General features: G+C 35.9%; 1 protein-coding gene across 8 annotated transcripts in view; it reads right to left on the minus strand.

Annotated features, from left to right (window-relative positions):
- CTNNA3 (catenin alpha 3) overlaps window positions 1–20,612 on the minus strand; it is a 1,696,848-nt gene that overhangs the window by 452,667 nt on the left and 1,223,569 nt on the right. For all 8 annotated transcript variants that reach the window (XR_006194484.1, XR_006194482.1, XR_006194483.1 and 5 more), the window contains one exon: window positions 14,828–15,028. Coding sequence is in view for 4 of the 8 variants with exons in the window: in XM_042908368.1 (XP_042764302.1) it covers window positions 14,828–15,028 (201 nt within the window). In the remaining 4 variants the exon portion in view is untranslated. The remainder of the gene's footprint in view (window positions 1–14,827; window positions 15,029–20,612) is intronic.

Genomic DNA, 20,612 nt, shown 5'->3' on the forward strand with positions numbered 1-20,612 from the left:
TTAAATTGACTGCATATTAATTAGGTATTCTTGATCCCTTTATGATTCTCTAAAAGAGTTACTATTTCTGAAAAAAAATCATTAAATAAATGCCTTCACTACAATCTCATATGGATCAAATGATTTAGACTTTCACTGCTTTTCTTTTGGCATAAAATGCACTATTTGTCTTGTATCATTGTATTCTTCAAGCATATGTAATAGCAGAACATTTCAAAAATAGAATTAGGCTGAGCTGTTAATGATCAGGCAAACAATATCCTTTACTCTTTCTTGTGCTACTTATAATTTGAATTTTTAAAATGTTTTTCTCTTCAAAATGATCTTAATTTGAAGACACACTGATAAACCTGTATCATAACAAAAAAATAATTCTGGGAGTGAAAGCAATTTTGAAGATAAAGCTATTAGAATTATGATTTATGTAGAATTTTGAGAAATTGAAATCAGCTAACCAGTAAATCTACTAGTGCATACCAAGTCTAGAATGTAGACAAATGACTCAGATTTAAAAATAATAAGTGATGTGCATAAACACTGGAGATCTTCCAGTTCAACCCTCTTTTAGCAGTTGAAGAGACGGGGTCCATATAGTTTAAAGGATTCTCACAATTATATTTTGGCAAACCTAAGTCAAGAACTTTGGATTTTCAAATTCTCTATGTAATACTTTCTTCATCTGACCAAGGCACATAAAGTAACATTTAAAGTAACATTTGTGAACTTATCCCCAGTGTCTTTAAGACTATAAAATCATCTGCATGAATGAGTCATGGAGAGGATTCCTTTTTCCATATTGTTCTGCTGTCAATCAATCAGGTTTATTATGGGTCTTTACTGAGCTGTGTATTGCATTATTTTTCATCCATTTAATATATATTTATCGATGCCAGGTCCTTTGCTATGTTTTCAAAATTAGATGTTAAAGCAGAGTAAGGGGGAGATGAGAAACACAGGCACTCAAAAATATATAGTCTATTTAGGTACATGCAGAAAAATTGAGCATATCCAGAACATAAAACATTTAAAAGTTATGGTAAGCAGTATGTAAAATTGCCCAATGACCTTGCCTCCTGATATTCATACCCTGTTTTTAAGTAGCTTAGTAAGCCATTGAACTTAGTAACTCCTCTCTAACAAATTGAATATGGCAAAAATGATGATATACCACTTCAGAAATTAGGTTATACTGAAAGGTTGGCTTCTAGTCTAGGCTCTCTCTTTCCCTTACTGTCTCCCTTGTTTGGATTGCTTGCTCGGAGGGAAGCCAGGTGCCATATTGTGAGAACACTCAGCACATGAAGAGGTCCACTGAAGTCCTGTGCAAAAAAACATGTGAATGGTTGGAAGCACATCCTTCAGCCCTGGTTGAGGTTTGGATGAAGGCAACCCTGGCCAACAGCTAAGCTACAACCTCATGAGAGACCCTGAGCCAGAACCATGCAGTTAAGCTGCTTCCATATTCCTGACTCTCAGAAACCATGAAATGGTAAATGTTTGTTGTCTTAATTTGCTAAATTTTAGGGGTTTTATGCAGCAATAGATAACTAATATAGAGAGGATAAGTTCTGCTGTCGTTCTAAGTTTTTGAGGAGGTAGGGTAATGAAATGGTAATTTGGTGGACAAATCATAGTACTGGAGAAAACAAGCCACAAAAGGCGGAGTCAAAGGCTTGCCCATTCACTATTGAGATATATTGTGTAAGTGAGTTATTCTAAATAAGATGAAAGTTTAGCCACCAAGTTTTCAGAGCTTGAAAAGACTTCAGGAGAAAAAAAAAGGATGATCCATCAATTTGGGGTACAAAATGGCCAATTTTGAAAGCTTACTGAGGACTTTCCAAAAAGAAAAAAAGCAATTAACGACAAAAACTGATTGTCTTATTCTGTATGATTAAAGTAGATTGTGTGTGTGTGTGTGTGTGTGTGTGTGTGTGAGAGAGAGAGAGAGAGAGAGAGAGAGAGAGAGAGAGAGAGCATGTGTGTGTGTGTGTGTGTGTGTGTATGCATGCTATTGTGTCTTTTTCTTGGAACCTTGAAATACATTTTGGGGGGAAAATAAATGAGTTATGAAGCAACAGTTACACAAGTGGTATAATTACAAGACTTTGCCAATTTCTATAGAATGTATTCACATAAAACTTATTCAAGATCAAGAATACAACAAAGCAGGAGACTGAATGCGCCTGCCAGGATCAGGACCCGGAGCCTTGCAGGCACATCTACACAGAGTCCTTTCCTAGTCACACAGGGTGCACTTTATTTCTGGGTTATGAAATGCCAAGATATATACAAGGAAATGTGGGTTTGGGAGAGTTCATGGAAAAGATACCAGCAGTCTTTCATGTCCCACTGGTCGTATAGCCAATTTGAGCAATGTAACTAGTTAAACAAGTGTAAACCATCAATGTACACAACAACACATTCTAAGTTACTAGCTAGTCCATCATCTTTATCATAGCTGACAGTCAATACTAGACTTCGGCACACCTCAGAAGATAAGCGTAGAGATGTCCCAGTCATGATGTAAGATAACTCTGTTTTATACTATGACTTTAAACACAAAATAATTATTTTACATATAATATAGCAAATGTACTGCACATATATAATTATAATAATATTAAATATAGTAGATATGATAAAATAATACATCTACATATACTATAATTATAAATGGATATAGACATACATGTGTGTATATATGTGTGTGTGTGTGTGTGTGTGTGTACACACACACACACACACACACACACACACACACACATATTCACAATAGACATAAAAGATAATGTTTACCATGTAAGAAATCTGATTTCTTGCGGTGCTTGGGTGGTTCAGTCCATTAAGCATCCTATTCTTGGTTTCAGCTCAGGTCATAAACTCACAGTTCATGAGTTCAAGCCCTGCATAGGACTTTGCACTGGCAACGTGGAGCCTGCTTGGGATACTCTCTTTCTCTCTCTGCCCCTCCCCCTGCTTATGCTCTGCTCTCTCTCTCTCTCTCTGTCTCTTAAAATAAATAAATAAACTTAAATAAAAAAGAAATCTGGTTTCTTGACAATGATAAAAGACATGAAAAATATACACAATAAACAAATACAAATAGTTAAGTATAAGCTGATAACAATATAATCAGACAAATTTTAGGATTCTGTAGTTAGGTTCATGATAGTCTAAGCCTCCTGGGTGGGATTCTGTACTACTATCTTTTGGAGAGGACAGTGAATTACTTCCTTTATCATGTGACTACTTGAATGATTTGGTTTGTCTGAATGGCCTCCAGGCTCCTTTCAGAATTTTTTTTTTCCTTGCACTCTACTGACTTTCTGTTCTACCTTGGATCAGTCACTTTCTAGACCTACTAGGGATCTGCCATCTTGTCACTTTATCCATTACATTGCTGAATTAGATTCACAATTTCAGTTTTCCGTATCTTACTTTTTCTGCTCTTTCCTCTTATTTTGTTTGAACAACTTTTCAAGTTCTCAAAAAGTGTTTCTGCAATTTAGTCTGGGTTCTTGTGCATACAAAATACTTTTTATTTTGCCACACATTTTGCATGAATGAAGTACTCTAAGTTCAAATTAATATTCTCACTGAATGTGAAGCCATTGCTTCATTGTTTTCCAGAATCCAGTGTTGCTGATTAAGTCAACATCAGACAAGGCGGAAAGTTAATACCCTTGATGGCTTCTGCTTGTGCATACTCCAGATTGAGGGGTTTGCTGCTATCTTTCTTCCATCTGCATGTTTCGAGATACTTTCTATCTTCTGGATTTGTTTTCTCTTGATAAGCGCATAACCATGCATTTGTTACTATGGGTTTATTTCCTTTTGTGTCTCTTTACTGTTAGGTTAAAGGGATGTTAAACTAAGGTTTGATAGATATATCTTGTCAGTCTGTGTTCTTGCTACCTCTTTAAATAGATTAAAAATGGGGAAAACCCACATTGTTAGATCCTGGACTCAAAATTATTTGACTGTAATTGCAAAGATAGAATGAATACATTAATTAAAACAAATAAGAAAGAAAAAACAATTTGCATACGGAAGTATTTGGTAGAAAGAAGAAAGTGAAGACACCATAAGAGAACTATAACATTTTAACTTGCTACTTCCCTCATTTTTTTATCAAGACTCTAATTCCTTTTTCTAGTTACACAGGAGTTTTGTGGCAATAGTAAAGGAACACTCATAACTTTTTTTAGATCACTGTAACCTATAATCAACAAGGATTTTAAAATATCTGGAATCTTAAAAGAAATATTGCTAGTAGTGTTTATAATAAATGATACCTTTAAAAGTCCCTACATCAGCAGAGAAATTTTATAATATAAATTGTTCACTTAACTTTAACTGCTCCAGATTTTGGCAGACAGTAAAAGTAAATGGTGGATGATCACCAGAATATATTACATTTTCTAAGATACCATTCGGTTACTAATACATTTCAGAAGAAACTTGTTCCAAGGTCCTTACCCTGCTGTGTGGGATTGTTAAGCAGTAACACTTTCTTTTGTAATTGACAAAAGAGGAAGTTGAAAATTACCATGAGCTTGAAAATTTAACTTGGGAAATGAAAATACTTGGCAGCAGCAATCAGCATGGGCACGTGGTGCAAAATAATTTCTAGTTGCCTAACATTTCATTGTTTTTTTTTTTTTCTTGAACTATCTCTATCTTCACTTAGTCGGTTAATGGACAACTGACCAATGTTTCTAGATACTCTTTACTCCACTTGATCTGTTCCCAGCATTATTCTCCCAACTGTGGCTGTGTTGAAAATATCCTTTCTTCCTTCAGTCAGGTCATCTCTTCCTTCATTGAAAATCTTGAGATATACACTATGTTCATAGTTTTTCCCAAGGTTATAGTTTTCACCAAGAGGTGAAATAATCCTTAACTTACCCAATCATAATAAGTTGTTGACTTACTGAAGAAAATATTCACATTTATTAATAAAGCTTGTGGATAGCACTGTCATTTGAAAACGTAGGCCTGCTAATTTGTTTTTCTCTTTACAATGATATGATTTTTCAGCATTTGTTTTCATATCCACAAAGTCTAAGAGTACAAATGCAATACTGCCTTATTCTGGCAATAGCTATAGATACTGTTTACTTTAGAAATGCTTATGTCTTCACTTACTACACATACTCTCATCTCAGAAATGTGGCGATATCATCATGTCAATTGTGACCATGCCCATACAACCAGAACTACATTTAAAGAATCCCAGAAAAAAAAATGACATGAAGAATGTTGGAAAAGAGAGGTTGGAGAGGAAATGGCTAAAACTATAGTCAATCAAGCTCTGAAGTCCACACCAGTTACTTGACACCAAAGGATATGCAATATGATTTATACATTCACGTGGTTAATGTTCACTTCAAAGCCAGAGGAAACAAAATCTGACAGCCATACCACCTCAGTTCATTTTCTAGAGTCAGTGACCTTGAGCCTCAAATTTAGTTTTACAGATGAGTATATAAAAGTTTTACCAGCTCATATCAATAAATATATAACCAGACTTTCCAGGCTATATATAAACATCTCTAAAAAAGTAAAATTAACTGTCTTTACAACTGAGGGCTATTAATACATGAAACAGATATTTATAACAACTGAAGGGAGTTATTTCATTAGTTTCATAAATCTGACTTTCAAGATGAAGTAGAAGGAAAGAGCCTCCTGCCAGATACTTGTCTCCATTTTTAAAAACATATACTATGTTACAGTTCACAAAGCATTTAATTTTTTTAAAATTTTTTCAATGTTTATTTATTTTTGAGAGACAGAGAGACAGAGTGTGAGTAGGGAAGGGGCAGAGAGAGAGGGAGACACAGAATTCAAAGCAGGCTCAAGGCTCTGAGCTGTCAGCACAGAGCCTGACGTGGGGCTCGAACCCACAAACCACGAGATTATGACCTGGCCGAAGTCTGACACCCAACCGAGTGAGCCACCCAGGCACCCCATTCACAAAACATTTTACAGTAATTCTACTATAAAGAGACTTAATTGTTGGACTACCCAGTAGATAACAGCCTAGTCCAGAGCTTCCTGACTATGTTGTGACATGGGGTGTGTTTTAGAGGGTTATTATTATTTAAAGGTATTGATCCCTGTAGCTCTCAGGATTGCTGGGAAGGACTTAACACTGCTTAAGACCCCAGAGCTTCTGATCCCCTCTGCCTTAAATAAACAGCCACTTCTTTTTCCCGGTGGTTATGCACACACTGTGATTTAGAAGGAACTAGTTTATGCTGTTACAAAATATGTTTACTATGTCTCCCTTAGTAAATCTTAAAATAAATGAAGTCAAAATCCCCATCCCTTTGGATTTAGAACAAAATCATACATATTGATACAGTATCACTGTACATTTGAACAATAATAGGATATAATCCTATTAAGTTTTGGTCATTGTTGTTAAAGAATAAAAGAAGAAACCATTGAAGAGTAATTTTTTCACTTTCTTTTAAATTTTTAATGTTTTTTATTTATATTTGAGAGAGAGAGAGAGTGTGTGTGTGTGTGTGTGAGTTGGGGACGGGCAGAGAGAGAGGGAGACAGACTCTGAAGCAGGCTCAGGGCTCTGAGCTGTCAGCACAGAGCCTGACGCAGGGCTTGAACTGACCAACCGGGAGATCATGACCTGAGCCAAAGTCAGACACTTAACCGACTGAGCCACCCAGGCGCCTCATTTTCACTTTTTTACAGGACTTCACAGATTCATATACGTCCATCTTTGCCACTCTCTTGGCAACAGAATCACATTCACATCATACATTCTGTTAAGGCACATCCACTCTGGACATACTTAGGTTTAAAGTGTTATCATAATACCTCATTTAATAGATCTGCCAGGAAGAAAGCATGCTTTTATACTTGTTTTTAGATTTTATAAACCATCAGAAAAAAAAAAAATGGGTTTGACGGCAAGATGCTTTAATACAGTGCTTCTAACTGGGTGATTCTGGAAGCATTTCTGTTGTCCTGACATTGATGGTGACCAGCCTAAGTTGGTAAAATCAGTCCTCAATTTCCCTTCTTTGGGCCCTTTCCCTCCCTTGTTGATGTTCCTCCTCTCCTGCTCTTTAACACACCATCTCCCTTTGTGCAAGACCACAAAGCCTGTTCTTATACCAGGGAATCTGCTTGTATGAGGGTCTCAGTATGAGGCCAAGCACTATTCTCCATAGGGGTTCAAAGCCAGTACTTGCAAACTCCCCTTGCCCCATACCAGCAGTCGAGGTGTGGGCACATGATTTAAACTCCACAAATATGATGCTTCCGCTGAGGAAGTTGAATTCAGAGCAAGTGGGACAAAAGCAGGAATTTCCTTAGGATTTTATTCATTGGTGGAAGTATCTGGAATGTGATGGCAATGCACTATCTGTGGGGACCAGTGTTACAACATTATGATGTTAATAATAGTATTAAGTGTTCAGAGAGGGCAGGAATGGTACCTCTTTCTTTAGGATGACTAACCAGATCCCTACATGCAAGATCCCTTGCGGTCTGTTTTTTCCACTTATCTTCTGTGTTTGTTAGTTTGTCTCTTTTTCTGCTTAATTTACCCATAGCTAGAGTCCATTGCTTGAAATCCAGATCTGAAACTGGAGCTTCATGCTTAATCCTTTTATATATGCTATATTTCTATGTGCCCTACCACATGAAGGATCATGAAATAACCCTGAATTAGTCTTTTTTATTGAAAATTTGTGAAAATAGGATCAGAAAGAACAATGCATCCTATTTCTCTTTCCAGATAATGTCTTTTTTGGCTGGAGAACATGCATCTAAGCCTGGTCATAGGAGTTTTAGACTTAAAGAAGGTACAAGACCTTTAGCACATCTTTGCACTGATGAATAGCCACCCAGCAGGTCCATACTCCCCAGTTCTTTTGTCAATGTTCTCTTCCTTTTAGGCCATCTCAACTCATCTTCCCTACCCATACCTCACTTAGCATCAGCCTCACCGTTAGATATTTTATATTTTCCAGACATAGGAATATTTCAGGCCCTCTTTATGATTTTATGAATTCACTTTTAAGCACTCCATATTATTTCCTCTTTTGATGATAAATTTCTACCATGTCAGAATGTATTCTTTTTATTAGTAAAGTTACTGTCCACAGTGGTTTTTTGGGTTATTCCACGCAGTTCTCTCAGGATCTACCCTTATCAAAAAGATCCAAAAAGCCTTTGCATCCCCAGTACATAGAGATTTCAGCTTTTATAGCACTTTTTTTCCTGACAAGTTTATATTTCTAACTACTTAAAATGGCAAGGTAAAAAAGTATCCTTAGCCCGTTAACTAAATATGGATCCTATTCAAATCCAGTTCTCTTTAGGCAGAAAGCAGGTTTCTGCTCAGAAGTTCTAGTAGCTGCTTTCTTCAACTCACAGTGGTGGTGCAGGATCCCCAAATCCTACAGCAATGGAAGTACTTCCAATGCCATGGGATCTCCCTTTGCTTTACAGAGGCTGGGTTGCCATTAAAAAAAAAAAAATTAATGTTTATTTATTTTGAGAGAGACAGAGACAGAATGCGAGTGAGTTAGGGGCAGAGAGAGAGGGAGACACAGAATCCGAAGCAGGCTCCAGGCTCTGAGCTGTCAGCACAGAGCTCAACACAGGGCTTAAACTCACGAGCTGTGAGATCATGACCTGAGCTGAAGTCGGACGCTCAACTGACTGAGCCACCCAGGCGCCCCAGGCTGGGTTGTCATTTAGCTTCTGATTTTAGCATCACCAACATGAAGACACCCTGCTATCCAGGTTAACCAAATGATCTACAGACAGAAGCTTCTTGTTAATGCTCTCTGTGTTAAACGGTGTAGATTCTAGCTGAAGCCAAAAGTAAGAAAGCATATAATTAGGAGGCCTGTCTCAAACTGCTACCAGGGGAAGGAAGTTCACCAAAAACAGCTTCCCAAAACAAGGCATGGTTGCTATCCCCGTACAGGGCTTTGCTAGAACCATTAATGAAATTAGGTTCAATGGGATCTTTCACCAGATGCACTTCAAGGATGGTTCTTGTAAGTAATAGAATACACAGAAGTCGTGATCTCTAGTTCAAAGGCTTGCTAAAGACCTTTCAGACATCTGACCCTAAGTTTTCTGGAAGTAGCTAATATCTAACTCTGGACAGTAATTAATTACTTCCCTGACCTTTTCTTTGCTCAAGCCTTTGACACAGTCTACTGTTTTCGAGTTTTGTTTTTGTCTTTCCCTGAACTGGGATGATAACTGGTTCATTTGCATATCTGTATTAGAATGTATCACAGTACAATATTAGAGTGAATTTTAAATTTAAACTTGGGAAAATGACTTAGGCACCTCTATTATGTGTAAAATGCTACTGTGAAACATAAAAATAATAAAGTATGGTGATTGCCTTTAAGGACATTACTATCTGCTTGGAGAAACTTGTATGTAAAGGACTGATTATGATACAAGGCAAAATGAAATAGCCATTAACTAGAGAACAAGCTCATCCAATGGTAACATATATAACAGGGCAATTAATTCTAACTGAAACAGTATCAGAAGCTACTCTGTGAAGGTGGTGGCATTTGAGAAAGTGTTGGACAATAGTTATAATTTTAGAGGGACACTAGAGAAGAAAAGACTTTTCACTGTTAGAATAGAATTAGTACACGCATATAGACACAATTTAAGGGTTGTTTTGCTGCATTGTTTTGTTTTAATCTAACACCATGCAAGACACAATGGTAGGTCTGGAAAAGATGCAAAGAGAAATTTAAAAAATGCAAGACACACAACATTTTCTTCTATAGCTTATATTCTATGTTGAAGGAAAAAGTCATTTCTGTGTAAGTATATCTTAAGAGTTCATCAACAGCATATAGTTATCTAGAATGATAAGACTGAGTGGTAAGTCCTTTAAAATCTATAGTACATGAAACCAGAAAGAATTCCCTGCTACCAGAGGAAGTAAAGAAAGTTTCCCAGAGGACATGGGGTATGAGCTGTTTCTTGAAAGACAGATAAAATGTGAAAATAAAATGTGAAACTACCAACTTAGATGGAGTAGAAAGTGCCTTTGGCCCAAAAAAGGAAGAAAAAACCTCCAAAAAACAACAACTTAGAAATGCATGTTCAGGTGAACTCAAATGCCAATAGAGTTTAGACAGATAAATTAAGTGAGTTAAGCAGCTAGGTATATAATGAAAGGGAGTGGAGAAGACTATGGCATGGTGGAGACTATCGCTGAGGCTCAATGAAAAGGAAACAGCACTAAGCTCCAGCCAATTTCATAGCAAACTCTGTCCTAGAGTTGCCAGACTTTCCCATTTATTAGAATAAGCCATTCATCTGAGTTTTTCCATATATATAATGAATGTAATTTATAAGTATATGTTATGTATATTATTTATATGTGTATTTAATATATATGTTATTTATATAGGTCATTATATATATAATTAGACACTAATTCTTAAGACAAAACAAAATTGTACTGTTCAAAACTACTGGACACATAAAAATTATTTTGACTCATGTATAAGAACAGTTTGGAAGTATTCGTTGGTTCTAGATTCTTTTCAACTGTCTAATGTGTCTGTAAGAAGAAAAATTGCAACCATATGGTTCTTCTCCATTCTATTAGGGGAAGGATTCTGGGTACAGATTTTCCAGTTTGGGTTTGATAGAGTACTTGATGAATAACCCTTTGCTTGTCTTCACTGCAAGTTTCCAGCAGTGGATGCCACCCGGATATCTTGGTCAGGTTTATTTATGTGGCTGCTCTGTTTTGGTCCATGAGGCTGGCTGACATTGAAACCAGGTGGAGTTTGGTGGTTTGCAACAGATGCTTTGGGGACTGCTAATTTCTGAATTTGATAAGAGTCCATAAATCACATCCGAAAAATACTGTTTTCAGTCCCCTCTTGGTTTCTGTTTTTCCCCAAACCTAGTGTGAAAGAACTAAAGTTGGTGTAGGAATGTAACTTCTAAGCCTTCACATTAAAATTGATAAGGTTTGTTATTTAACCAAAAAAAGTCAATATATTTCCTCTCTCCTATCAGGAAATCCTGACAAATGAATAAGCTTCATAACGGAAAAATTGGGCAGAATAAAAAATACCACATGGAGATGACAAAATTATGCCTCTGTCGGAATGAAATGCAGTGTTCCAGATGTTGCCTACATTTCACACAAAGCCGACTGCTAGGGCTTATGAACAGTGCGAATTCCTGCGATGTAACAGGGCAGCCCTGCTTCCTAATGCTGAAGAAATACTTAGAAGATCATCAAATCTTGAAAATGTGCTAATGAGCCACAAAGTCTGATTAAAATCAAAGGTGCAATGTTCCAAAAACACTCTGATTTAGATAAGCAGGGCTTAGGTTTTATCATTGATTACAGTACTTTAAGGCAAATTTTGCAGTGTTAAGGAAGTCTGGGTCATAAAAACAATTCACAAAAGCTCCTTATTAAGTGATTTTCAGGAAGCAGGGTCAAGACCTGAGAACTGTATAAGGGAAAAGGAAAAAGAAAGGCCACCTGTGTAGAGACCATTCACTTGCTAAAATGTTAACTATTAAGGCTTCATGACACAAAACATGACATTTCCAATTACTTAATTTGATGATTATTTATAAATAATAAGTCCGAGTGATGAGCAGATGTGAACAAAGATGAACATCTTCTGTTATTTAATTATGGAGGATAGAATAGTTGGAAGTATTTTTCATAGTATCTCTACGGGAGGGAAAATGCTCACATATTTCAGCTTTGGTTAAGATCAAGCTGATCTAATTAGCATTTTCATCTAATTTATTGCTCAGAATTTCCTTTAGTAGGGCATGCTTTTGATAAATTTCAAGAAAAACTGGAGAAAAGTCTGGAATTAGACATATAAAAAAATGAGAATATTTCTCCAAAGATAAGTCAAAAAATTATTTGAAAAACTAAAATGACAAAATTGGAAAGTCATAAATTATAGTTACATTAATAATGAGACTTACAGAACAGCCCAGAATTATTCTATACTTATTATATTTGGGGCACAGGATATGACTTACCTGGAGAATTTTAATTAAAGTTATATACAACTAATTAGAGGAAAAAGACTTCTCCATCTTCTGAATGAATGAATTTTGCACCCAATATTGGTTAGTTATCTCATAGGCCATTATAAATCATAGAGGTATTGACAAACTTGTAATTAAAGGCATAAATAACTTTGCTTTATTTTTATTTTCTTATTTCAGATTATAAGAATTGATTGTGAACAGGGTTCTTACAATACACTTCACAGCCTGGACAGTTTAGAATTTCATTTCTATTTCTTTGCTTACAGCTCATATAAACTCTATCCTATGGAAAATGAAACTGTAAGCTTGGTACCTCATACAGACATTCTGACCATAACAGTGGGTCCAAAGGACATTACTAATATGAATAGAAAATTGAGACAGAGGCAAGATATATGTAAGATCCTGGTAGACCTGACCTATTCAACTCCCTGAAGGAAATTTTCATTTGGCTAAAAAGAGAACCCCTAGTGCATTCTTCTTGTACTTATAATTCTATTCTCAGAAAGTAGAAAAAAAATATCAGGTATCTCTGTACTTGATTTTGACCAACAAGAAGACCAGTCATATTTAGTTCATGGAAAAGACGCAGAACTACCATTAACACAATTAATCAATATATTTATTTCCTTAACTAAATGTATCGCCATACGTCATTATGTGGTGTGTGGTACATGCCATATGACAACCACCAGGGCCGTATCTGGAACACCGGTGGCTTTTGAGTTGTTACAGAAATATAATATTAACAGTTATAGGTATAATATAGAAATATACTATCAACAGTTATAGGTATAATATAGAAATATAGTATCAACAGGTACCAATGGACCCTCTCCATCTTTCCTTAGCCTATCTTCAATGTTCCACTATTTTAGAAATGTTTTTAAAGAGATTATGAGAAAACCTTGTGCCAAGATTCACCAATGATTTTCTAGATCAAGCTGTTAGGAAAACAGTGACATTAATCATCAATTCTGTACCAACTGTGTGGTATGCCTCTTCAGAACTACTCCCCACTGAAGGTTGATTCCACCATTGGTGGGTTTCCCTTAGTCATTTAAATTTAAGAAGCAGCTCCCTCTCCTGTCCCTGCAAAATCACCCATCCTTATTCCTTCTACCACTTTAACAAAACAATGTACGGATCATCCAAATTTGATATGCCCTCTGCATAACATAAAGAACAATTCTCTAGGTAGAATCAATGCCTTAAATATGGAATTTCAAATATTTTAGTAATCATGGGTGCACCATCACCCTAGTGTTAATTAGTAAGAAAAATTCAAACTGAGGATTTCACAGAATGCAAAGGGTTTTCACAGGAAAAAGTTCTGCCATGATGATTTATAAAAATAATTGATTGCCCTTATTCAAATTATATCCATTTTCTTCTAAATCTGTATGAAATCAAATGCTTCTGTAAATTTGTTGGAGAAATGTTAATAGTGTTTAATATAAGAATGCCATTTTACTGAGTGATTCAAAATAAGCATTTACTTCCCTGTTTAAAAATAGGGGCGCCTGGGTAGCTCAGTCGGTTAAGTATCCGATCTTGGCTCAGGTCATGATCTCGCGGTCCGTAAGTTCGAGCCCCGCGTCGGGCTCTTTGCTGACAGCTCAGAGCCTGGAGCCTGTTTCAGATTCTGTGTCTCCCTCTCTCTATGACCCTCCCCTGTTCATGCTCTGTCTCTCTCTGTCTCAAAAATAAATAAAACGTTAAAAAAATTTTTTTAATTATTAGGGGCGCCTGGGTGGCTCAATCAGTGAAGCATCCGACTTCAGGTCATGATCTCACAGTTTGTGAGTTCGAGCCCCACTTCGGGCTCTGTGCTGACAGCTCAGAGCCTGGTGCCTGTTTCAGATTCTGTGTCTTCTCCTCTCTCTGCCCCTCCCATGCTCATGCTCTCTCTCTCTCTGTCTCTCAATAATAATAAACATTTTAAAAATTAAAAAAAATATTAAACTGGGTGCTTCAACCAAAACACAATCCTCATTCCATATTTCTTTTTATTATTTATTTATATATTTATTTATTTATTTATTTTTATTTAATTTTGAGAGAGAGAGAAAGAAAGAAAGTGCGCTTGCTGGTGGGGAAGAGGCAGAGAGAGAGGGGGACAGAGGATCCAGTGCAGGCCCTGCGCTGACAGCAGAGAGCTGATATGGGGCTCAAACTCTCAAACAGCAAGATAATGACCTGAGCCAAAGTCAGACGCTTAACCAACTGAGCCATCCAGGTGCCCCTCATTCCGTATTTGTCAAGTAATCACAGAAGATTCTGAAGATTTTGAAGAACAAAATGTTTGCAAACAGACTGTGAAAGACAGTACAGAGCATTTCTCTGGAACCATAGGACCAGTTTCCTGTTTAAGCAACATAAACAAAAACCTGGTGTACCAATGATACAGCTGAAAGAGGATTTGGAAACTATTACGTACTTATAACATCTGGCCCAATTATATATCCTAACAGTTCTGGCATTACTAAACATTCATAAGTGGCTAAGGTCTGTAGCTAATTTATATAACACATATTTATAAAACACTTACCTTTCCCAATAAATATATTTACTGCTAGAAATAAATTTCAAATCATCTAACAACAAGAGGCAAGCACCTGTCAGATGGTGGAGCAACCTATTGCTTAACAAACAACACAGGCAGAGATCTTCTTTCCACGTGTATGAATATTTGGTAGCCACAGAGATTCAAATATCAGGAATAGTGCAGCTGTTACTGGGGACTGAGACTTACCAGTACTTGTAAGGAAGTTAACATTTCTCATCACGCCTTCAGTGTAAGCTCCCGGCTCATAACTGTCCATTTCACCTGTGACAATATGAGCAAGTCTTGCTGCCCGTCCTCTGATGGCACCTGCAGCACGGTCTAAGTTATCAGCATCCTGGTCTCTCAAGGCTATGATACATTTGTTGACATCTTCTAGGATATGGCTCTCTGCAAGTAAACAGATCAAATTAGCGGTGCATATTACAATCCATGTTAACTTCTGACCTCAGAGGTGGTACCCAATGGGAATAAAGGACATTGACAATTATGAAAGAAAAAAAAGGCATGATTCTGCTTTTATCTCCTTAATAGCAAAATTTGTGAAATATAAAATTTTATATTTTTATCTGTACTTTTAGAAATGACATATTATTTTATTTTTTAAATAAATGTGTATTTTATTATTATATTTTAAATAAATGTGTATTTTATTTATTTTGAGAGACAGAGACAGAGAGCACACACCGGGGGAGAGGAAAGAGAGAGAGAATCCCAAGCAGGCTCCACATTGTCAGTGCAGAGCTGGATGCGGGCCTCAATTCCACGAACCACGAGGTCATGACCTAGGCTGAAATCAAGATCAGATGCTTAACCAACTGAGCCACCCAGATGCCCCAGAAATTACATATTATTTTAGATTTCAGTTCCAACTGACTCAATTTTAGATTTGAGTGACTGATCAGTACGAATTGAGGAAAATTTCTAGATTAAAATAGTGGAATGATAGAATGATGGAATGCTTAATTCTGATTAAAAGCAACACTATACAGGTTATAAAACACTTAAAAATATCAGGTATCCCAAATATATAGAAAAAGAAAACCATGGAGTTCCATTCAACTGATGTTCACTTCCCCACACCAACAAGCAATTCTGTGGACACCAAATTAGTGTTCTACGATTCAATTCCAACACTCACTACCCAGTGATAGCATCACATTCCACAGGTTAAGGGTTCAGTCCTATGAAACTGCCCCCCTGCCCGACCTCAGAGCCGGTTGTAGGCCCAGGTTGTTATGTGTACTCCTGACCCCGCTGGCTGGCCACAAATCAGGTCCCACAACCTCCTCCTTGGGTTTAAGTTTCTAGAGCATCTCACAGAACTCAGAGAAACATTTTACTTTCTAGATTCAGCTCTTATAACTCAAAACAGCCAGGTGAAAATTCCATAAAGCAAAATATGTGGGAAGGGCAAGGAATTTCCGCTCCTTCTCCAGGTGTGCCATTTTCCACGCATCCCCAAGTATTCCCATCTTGGCCTCTCTCCAAAACCTGTCCTTTTGGGGTTTTATAGAGGCTTCATTACACAGGCATGATTAATTAAATCACTGAATCACTGGCCTTTGGCACTTGATTCAACCTCCAGTCCCTCTTCCACCCCAGAGGCCACAGGATGGGACTGAAATTCCATAATTGCAACCTTCTAATCACAAGGTTGATTAATTACCCTGGCAATCACCCCACAGTGGGATGGGGGGTGGGATACAAATGTCACCTCATTAACATAACAAAAACACTTTTATTGCTTTCATCATTTGGGAAATTCCAAAAGTTTTAAGGTTCCATGCCAGAAATGGGACAAAAACTATATATATACATATATATGTTTATATGTGTGTATATATACACACATATATATACATATATATGTATATATATGTGTGTATATATATGTATATATACACATATATGTATATATATGTGTGTATATATATGTATATATATACATATATGTGTATATATATATATGTATGCATATATATCTGTTTATTTTTGAGAGAGAGAGAGAGATGGTGTGAGCAGGGGAGGAGCAAAGAGAGAGACAACAGAATCTGAAGCAGGCTCCAGCACAGAGCCCAATGTAGGCTGGAAACCAAAAATTGTGAAATCATGACTGAGCCACCCAGATACCCCACATATATATTTCTTACTATAAATCATAGTATTTCATCTGCCAATCTCCTTTAGTCTGCCTGATCAACTTCTACCATTGTTTCAAAGCATTAGTCAAATGTTCATTCCTTAGGAAATCCATGCTGACTTATAGTAAGACAAATTTGGTTCTATGCTATTTAGGATTCCCATCAAATGGCTTATATGTTTTCATTACAGGTTCTTCCCATGTTTTAATGATGTACTAATCAATCTATCTCTCAATTTTATTGCTTGAGGTATCATATCTAGTCCCTAGTATAATACATGGCACCTGTAGACCAATAGGAATGTTTGTTGGGTGAATGAATAAAGTCCTCTTATAACACACCTAGGACCAGTAAATTGTTTTGTCTAAATCCTAAATCATGGTTTAGAAACCTAGGTAGACAAATACCTGTGCACTTAAGTTTTGACAAATTAACTCATATAAAGGACAGTCTGTTCGTTTGCATGAAAAAAACTAAACACTGAAAACCTTCATTATAAACTCACTAGAATTTTCACCTAATTTGTAGCGTTTAGTCGTGAATGTGCCATTAAGGCCTATAATAAATCCAAGCATGGTCCTATCTCAATAGAAATTGTATATTTCCCCTGGAACTGAAAGTACAAGTTTCAATGTGGAAGGTATATAATCATCAACTTTTTTTTTAAGTCCATAGGTGTGTACTTTAATGACACATTAAGAAGCTATTATTTTTCAAATATGTTGGTAAGTTGTTTTTAAACTAATACTACTGGGGTGCCTGGGTGGCTCAGTTGGTTAAGCAATTGACTTTTGATTTCAGCTCAGGTCATGATCTCATAGTTTTCGAGGCCCTACATTGGGCTCCCCAACACTTGGGATTCTCTCCCTCTCTCTCTGCCCCTCCTATGCATTCTCTCTCTCTCTCAAAATAAATAAATCAACTTAAAAATTGTAAATAAATTAATACTACTAGTTTACAAACACACATGTATATATAATGAATGTTTTATTTGTATTCACTAAAGTTGGTTAATTTTAGATTGTAGAGCTGTTTTTTCAGCCCTAAAATAGTGAAAAAATATTTAGGGAAAAACAGTGGTTATTTTTGGAAGATTAATTTCTAATAAACTGTAATTTCTGTTTAATTAAAGGCAAAATCATAGCCGCCACAAATTATTTTTTTCCTAGTAAATTTTTCACAGGAAAAAAACATACAAAGAATATTCACTAAGAGTGAATCGAATGTTCACCTCTGCTATAGAACAATGATATACAGTCACCAATTTATTTTATTATTCAAAGCAGATAATAAAAACATAGCAAAGGCTTTTCTGGTTCTTTTTTGCTGGCCTTATTAAAATTTGTGTGGTTATTGCTTTGAGCAATACAATCAGAAGCCATAGTACGAATCACATTGAAGAATTAGAGAGGGGAGGTCAGATATGGAAAGAAAAGTCCTACATGAATGTATACAATATGTTGAAAATAAGTGAAATAAGTGACGAGAAACATATAACCAGACTTAACCTGAAGCAGTTATATTGAGAATGTTGGAGATGATGATTAAATGATCTTTTGAATTACTGAGATTAAATATAGCACAAAAGCATTAGGAAAGGTTTGCAACATTTCCATTATTGTGACACTTTCCCATTACCCTGAATGTTTCACAAGATGCTCGAAGTGATTTGCATGAAATTCTAAACATAGAGTGCCAGAAAAAGAAAATAAGAATGCTGGGCACCTCCCACATATGTACAGTAATTAAACATTAAACTAATTTCTTAAAAACAATTATTTCTTTGCTATTCATATTTCAAGTGAATTTAAGTAGCTGGAAAGACCTTCAGGATAGCTGGAGTTTATATGTCTAGCTATATAACCTTAAAACTCTAGGAAAGAAATTAAACACCAAATACCTTGTATAAAACTTCCTACTGATGCATACTCTGAAGTCTTTGCTAATGAAATAGGTTTACTTGTTAGACATGGCAAAGATCGTTAGGAACTCTACCTCCATTTGGTTTTTTCCAACTGTAGAGGCACTTGGACTCAACATTCACATAAAATGGGGTTTAAGAGAAAGAAAATGTGTTATTATAGAACAGCACATTTGGAATATGATATTTTTGTAGAAATGACTGAAGATTTGTCTTTGTTTCAGAGTGCCCATTTAACATTTGATTTGGGGTGAGGAATGGAATGTCCTGGTGTTACTGCAAATCCAGAAGTGCATTATTTGTAGAGCAGAGAATTGCTGAAGTACTAGCAATTCCTATCAATCATTTTATAGCCTTCCAGAGATGCAAAGGGTGATTTCTGTTAGGTTGAAAAACAGTAACAAACAAAGTGGTAAAGGAACGGATTTTAGACAAAAGATAATTCATCTGTTGCAAACTTCTCTGGGTAACTCCATCTTCAGTCACTGTGGCAAGCATCACACTATAAGATTTTCAAATGCATTTAAACTTTTTCTATGATTTTTTCACAATTCTTCAGTTTTCCAAAATTAAAGCTAGACTTTGCCTTAGAGAAAGTAGAAAACAAACAAACAAACAAACAAACAAACAAACAAACAAAAAACCCAGTGAGACCAAAAAGTTAATTTATTGGCTTTTGACCTCCAAAGCAGAAGTTTAAATCCATAGCCCAAAGAAAATACTGGAAGTGCAAGCACATTTTATTTGCAAGAACCAGACTGTTTGGGAGGTAAAAGTCTGTTTTCTTTTAATTCCCAAAGCCGGACTTTGAATATATCAATGACAAAGCCGGAAGAAGTAGAGGGTTTATGTTATAATCCATTGAGTGGGGAATAATATACCATCAACTATTTCCTCCCCTGATATCTGCACACCTAAAATGAAATTCTAAGGAGAAGAGGGGAAGAGAGAAAAGGATATTTTTTGTAAAGATTTATTTTTCTAAAGAGACTGAGTTATATATAAGCCAAAAGAGGTTAAGTCTCTTAAACTGGGAAGGGTAAGAATAGCTACCCACTGTATATGAGCTCAGAGTAAAACTAAATTTTATAAGCAAATGAGTCTCCATTTTTGCACACCTGGACCTATAACTGTAAATTTAAAACTCATTACATAGGCAACAACACAAATATTCAAAAATAAAAACAAATAGCAAAAAAAAAAAAAAAAGAAAGAAAGAAAAGAAAAAAACCCATGAAACTAAAGGCAAATGGAATGCACCAGAAAGTTATTCTTTGTTTATGTATCTCTATTAAGGTGGTTAAAAGTTCCGTTTGGCAAGAATTTGATCATGAGGCTTGATCTCTGAATTAAGTGATATCCTGCATAAAGATGTAGGAAGGTACTACTTTGAAAATAAGGGGCATGAATGGAGCTAAACATAAAACATTTTAACATTCCTCTTCCCTTTTCTACACCGTTAAAACCTTTCAATTGTCCCCTCTCCCTAATGTAAGTATTATTTCATGTTAGAAAATGAGATGATATAAAAGATAAATAAGGTCCAATGTCTGTTCACAAAGGGTTTACAAGTTGGTAATCAGAAACAATTATTTTCATTCATCATCTTTTACTCTTTTCAAATTATAAGGGCCAAAATTATTGTCATTTTATAATTTAAGTGAATTTTGTTAACCTTTTCCACAAAAGTTTCTCCAGTTGGTCCACACTATATAAGCTGTTTATTCTACATTGAGCCTTAACCAGCTCAAACTTTCCTGACCTACTTTGACAATAATCAAAGGAAAAACAAAGTTTAAAATTGTTACTTCCAAAATAGTTCCTTACCAACTGTACCAACTATACTTACAGAAACTCTGTAGTACTTATGAGATTCAATTCTATAGAAATCAAAACCACAAAAGAAAAA

This window comes from Panthera leo, chromosome D2, assembly GCF_018350215.1.
Source record: "Panthera leo isolate Ple1 chromosome D2, P.leo_Ple1_pat1.1, whole genome shotgun sequence".
Classification (NCBI taxonomy): Eukaryota; Metazoa; Chordata; class Mammalia; order Carnivora; family Felidae; genus Panthera; species Panthera leo.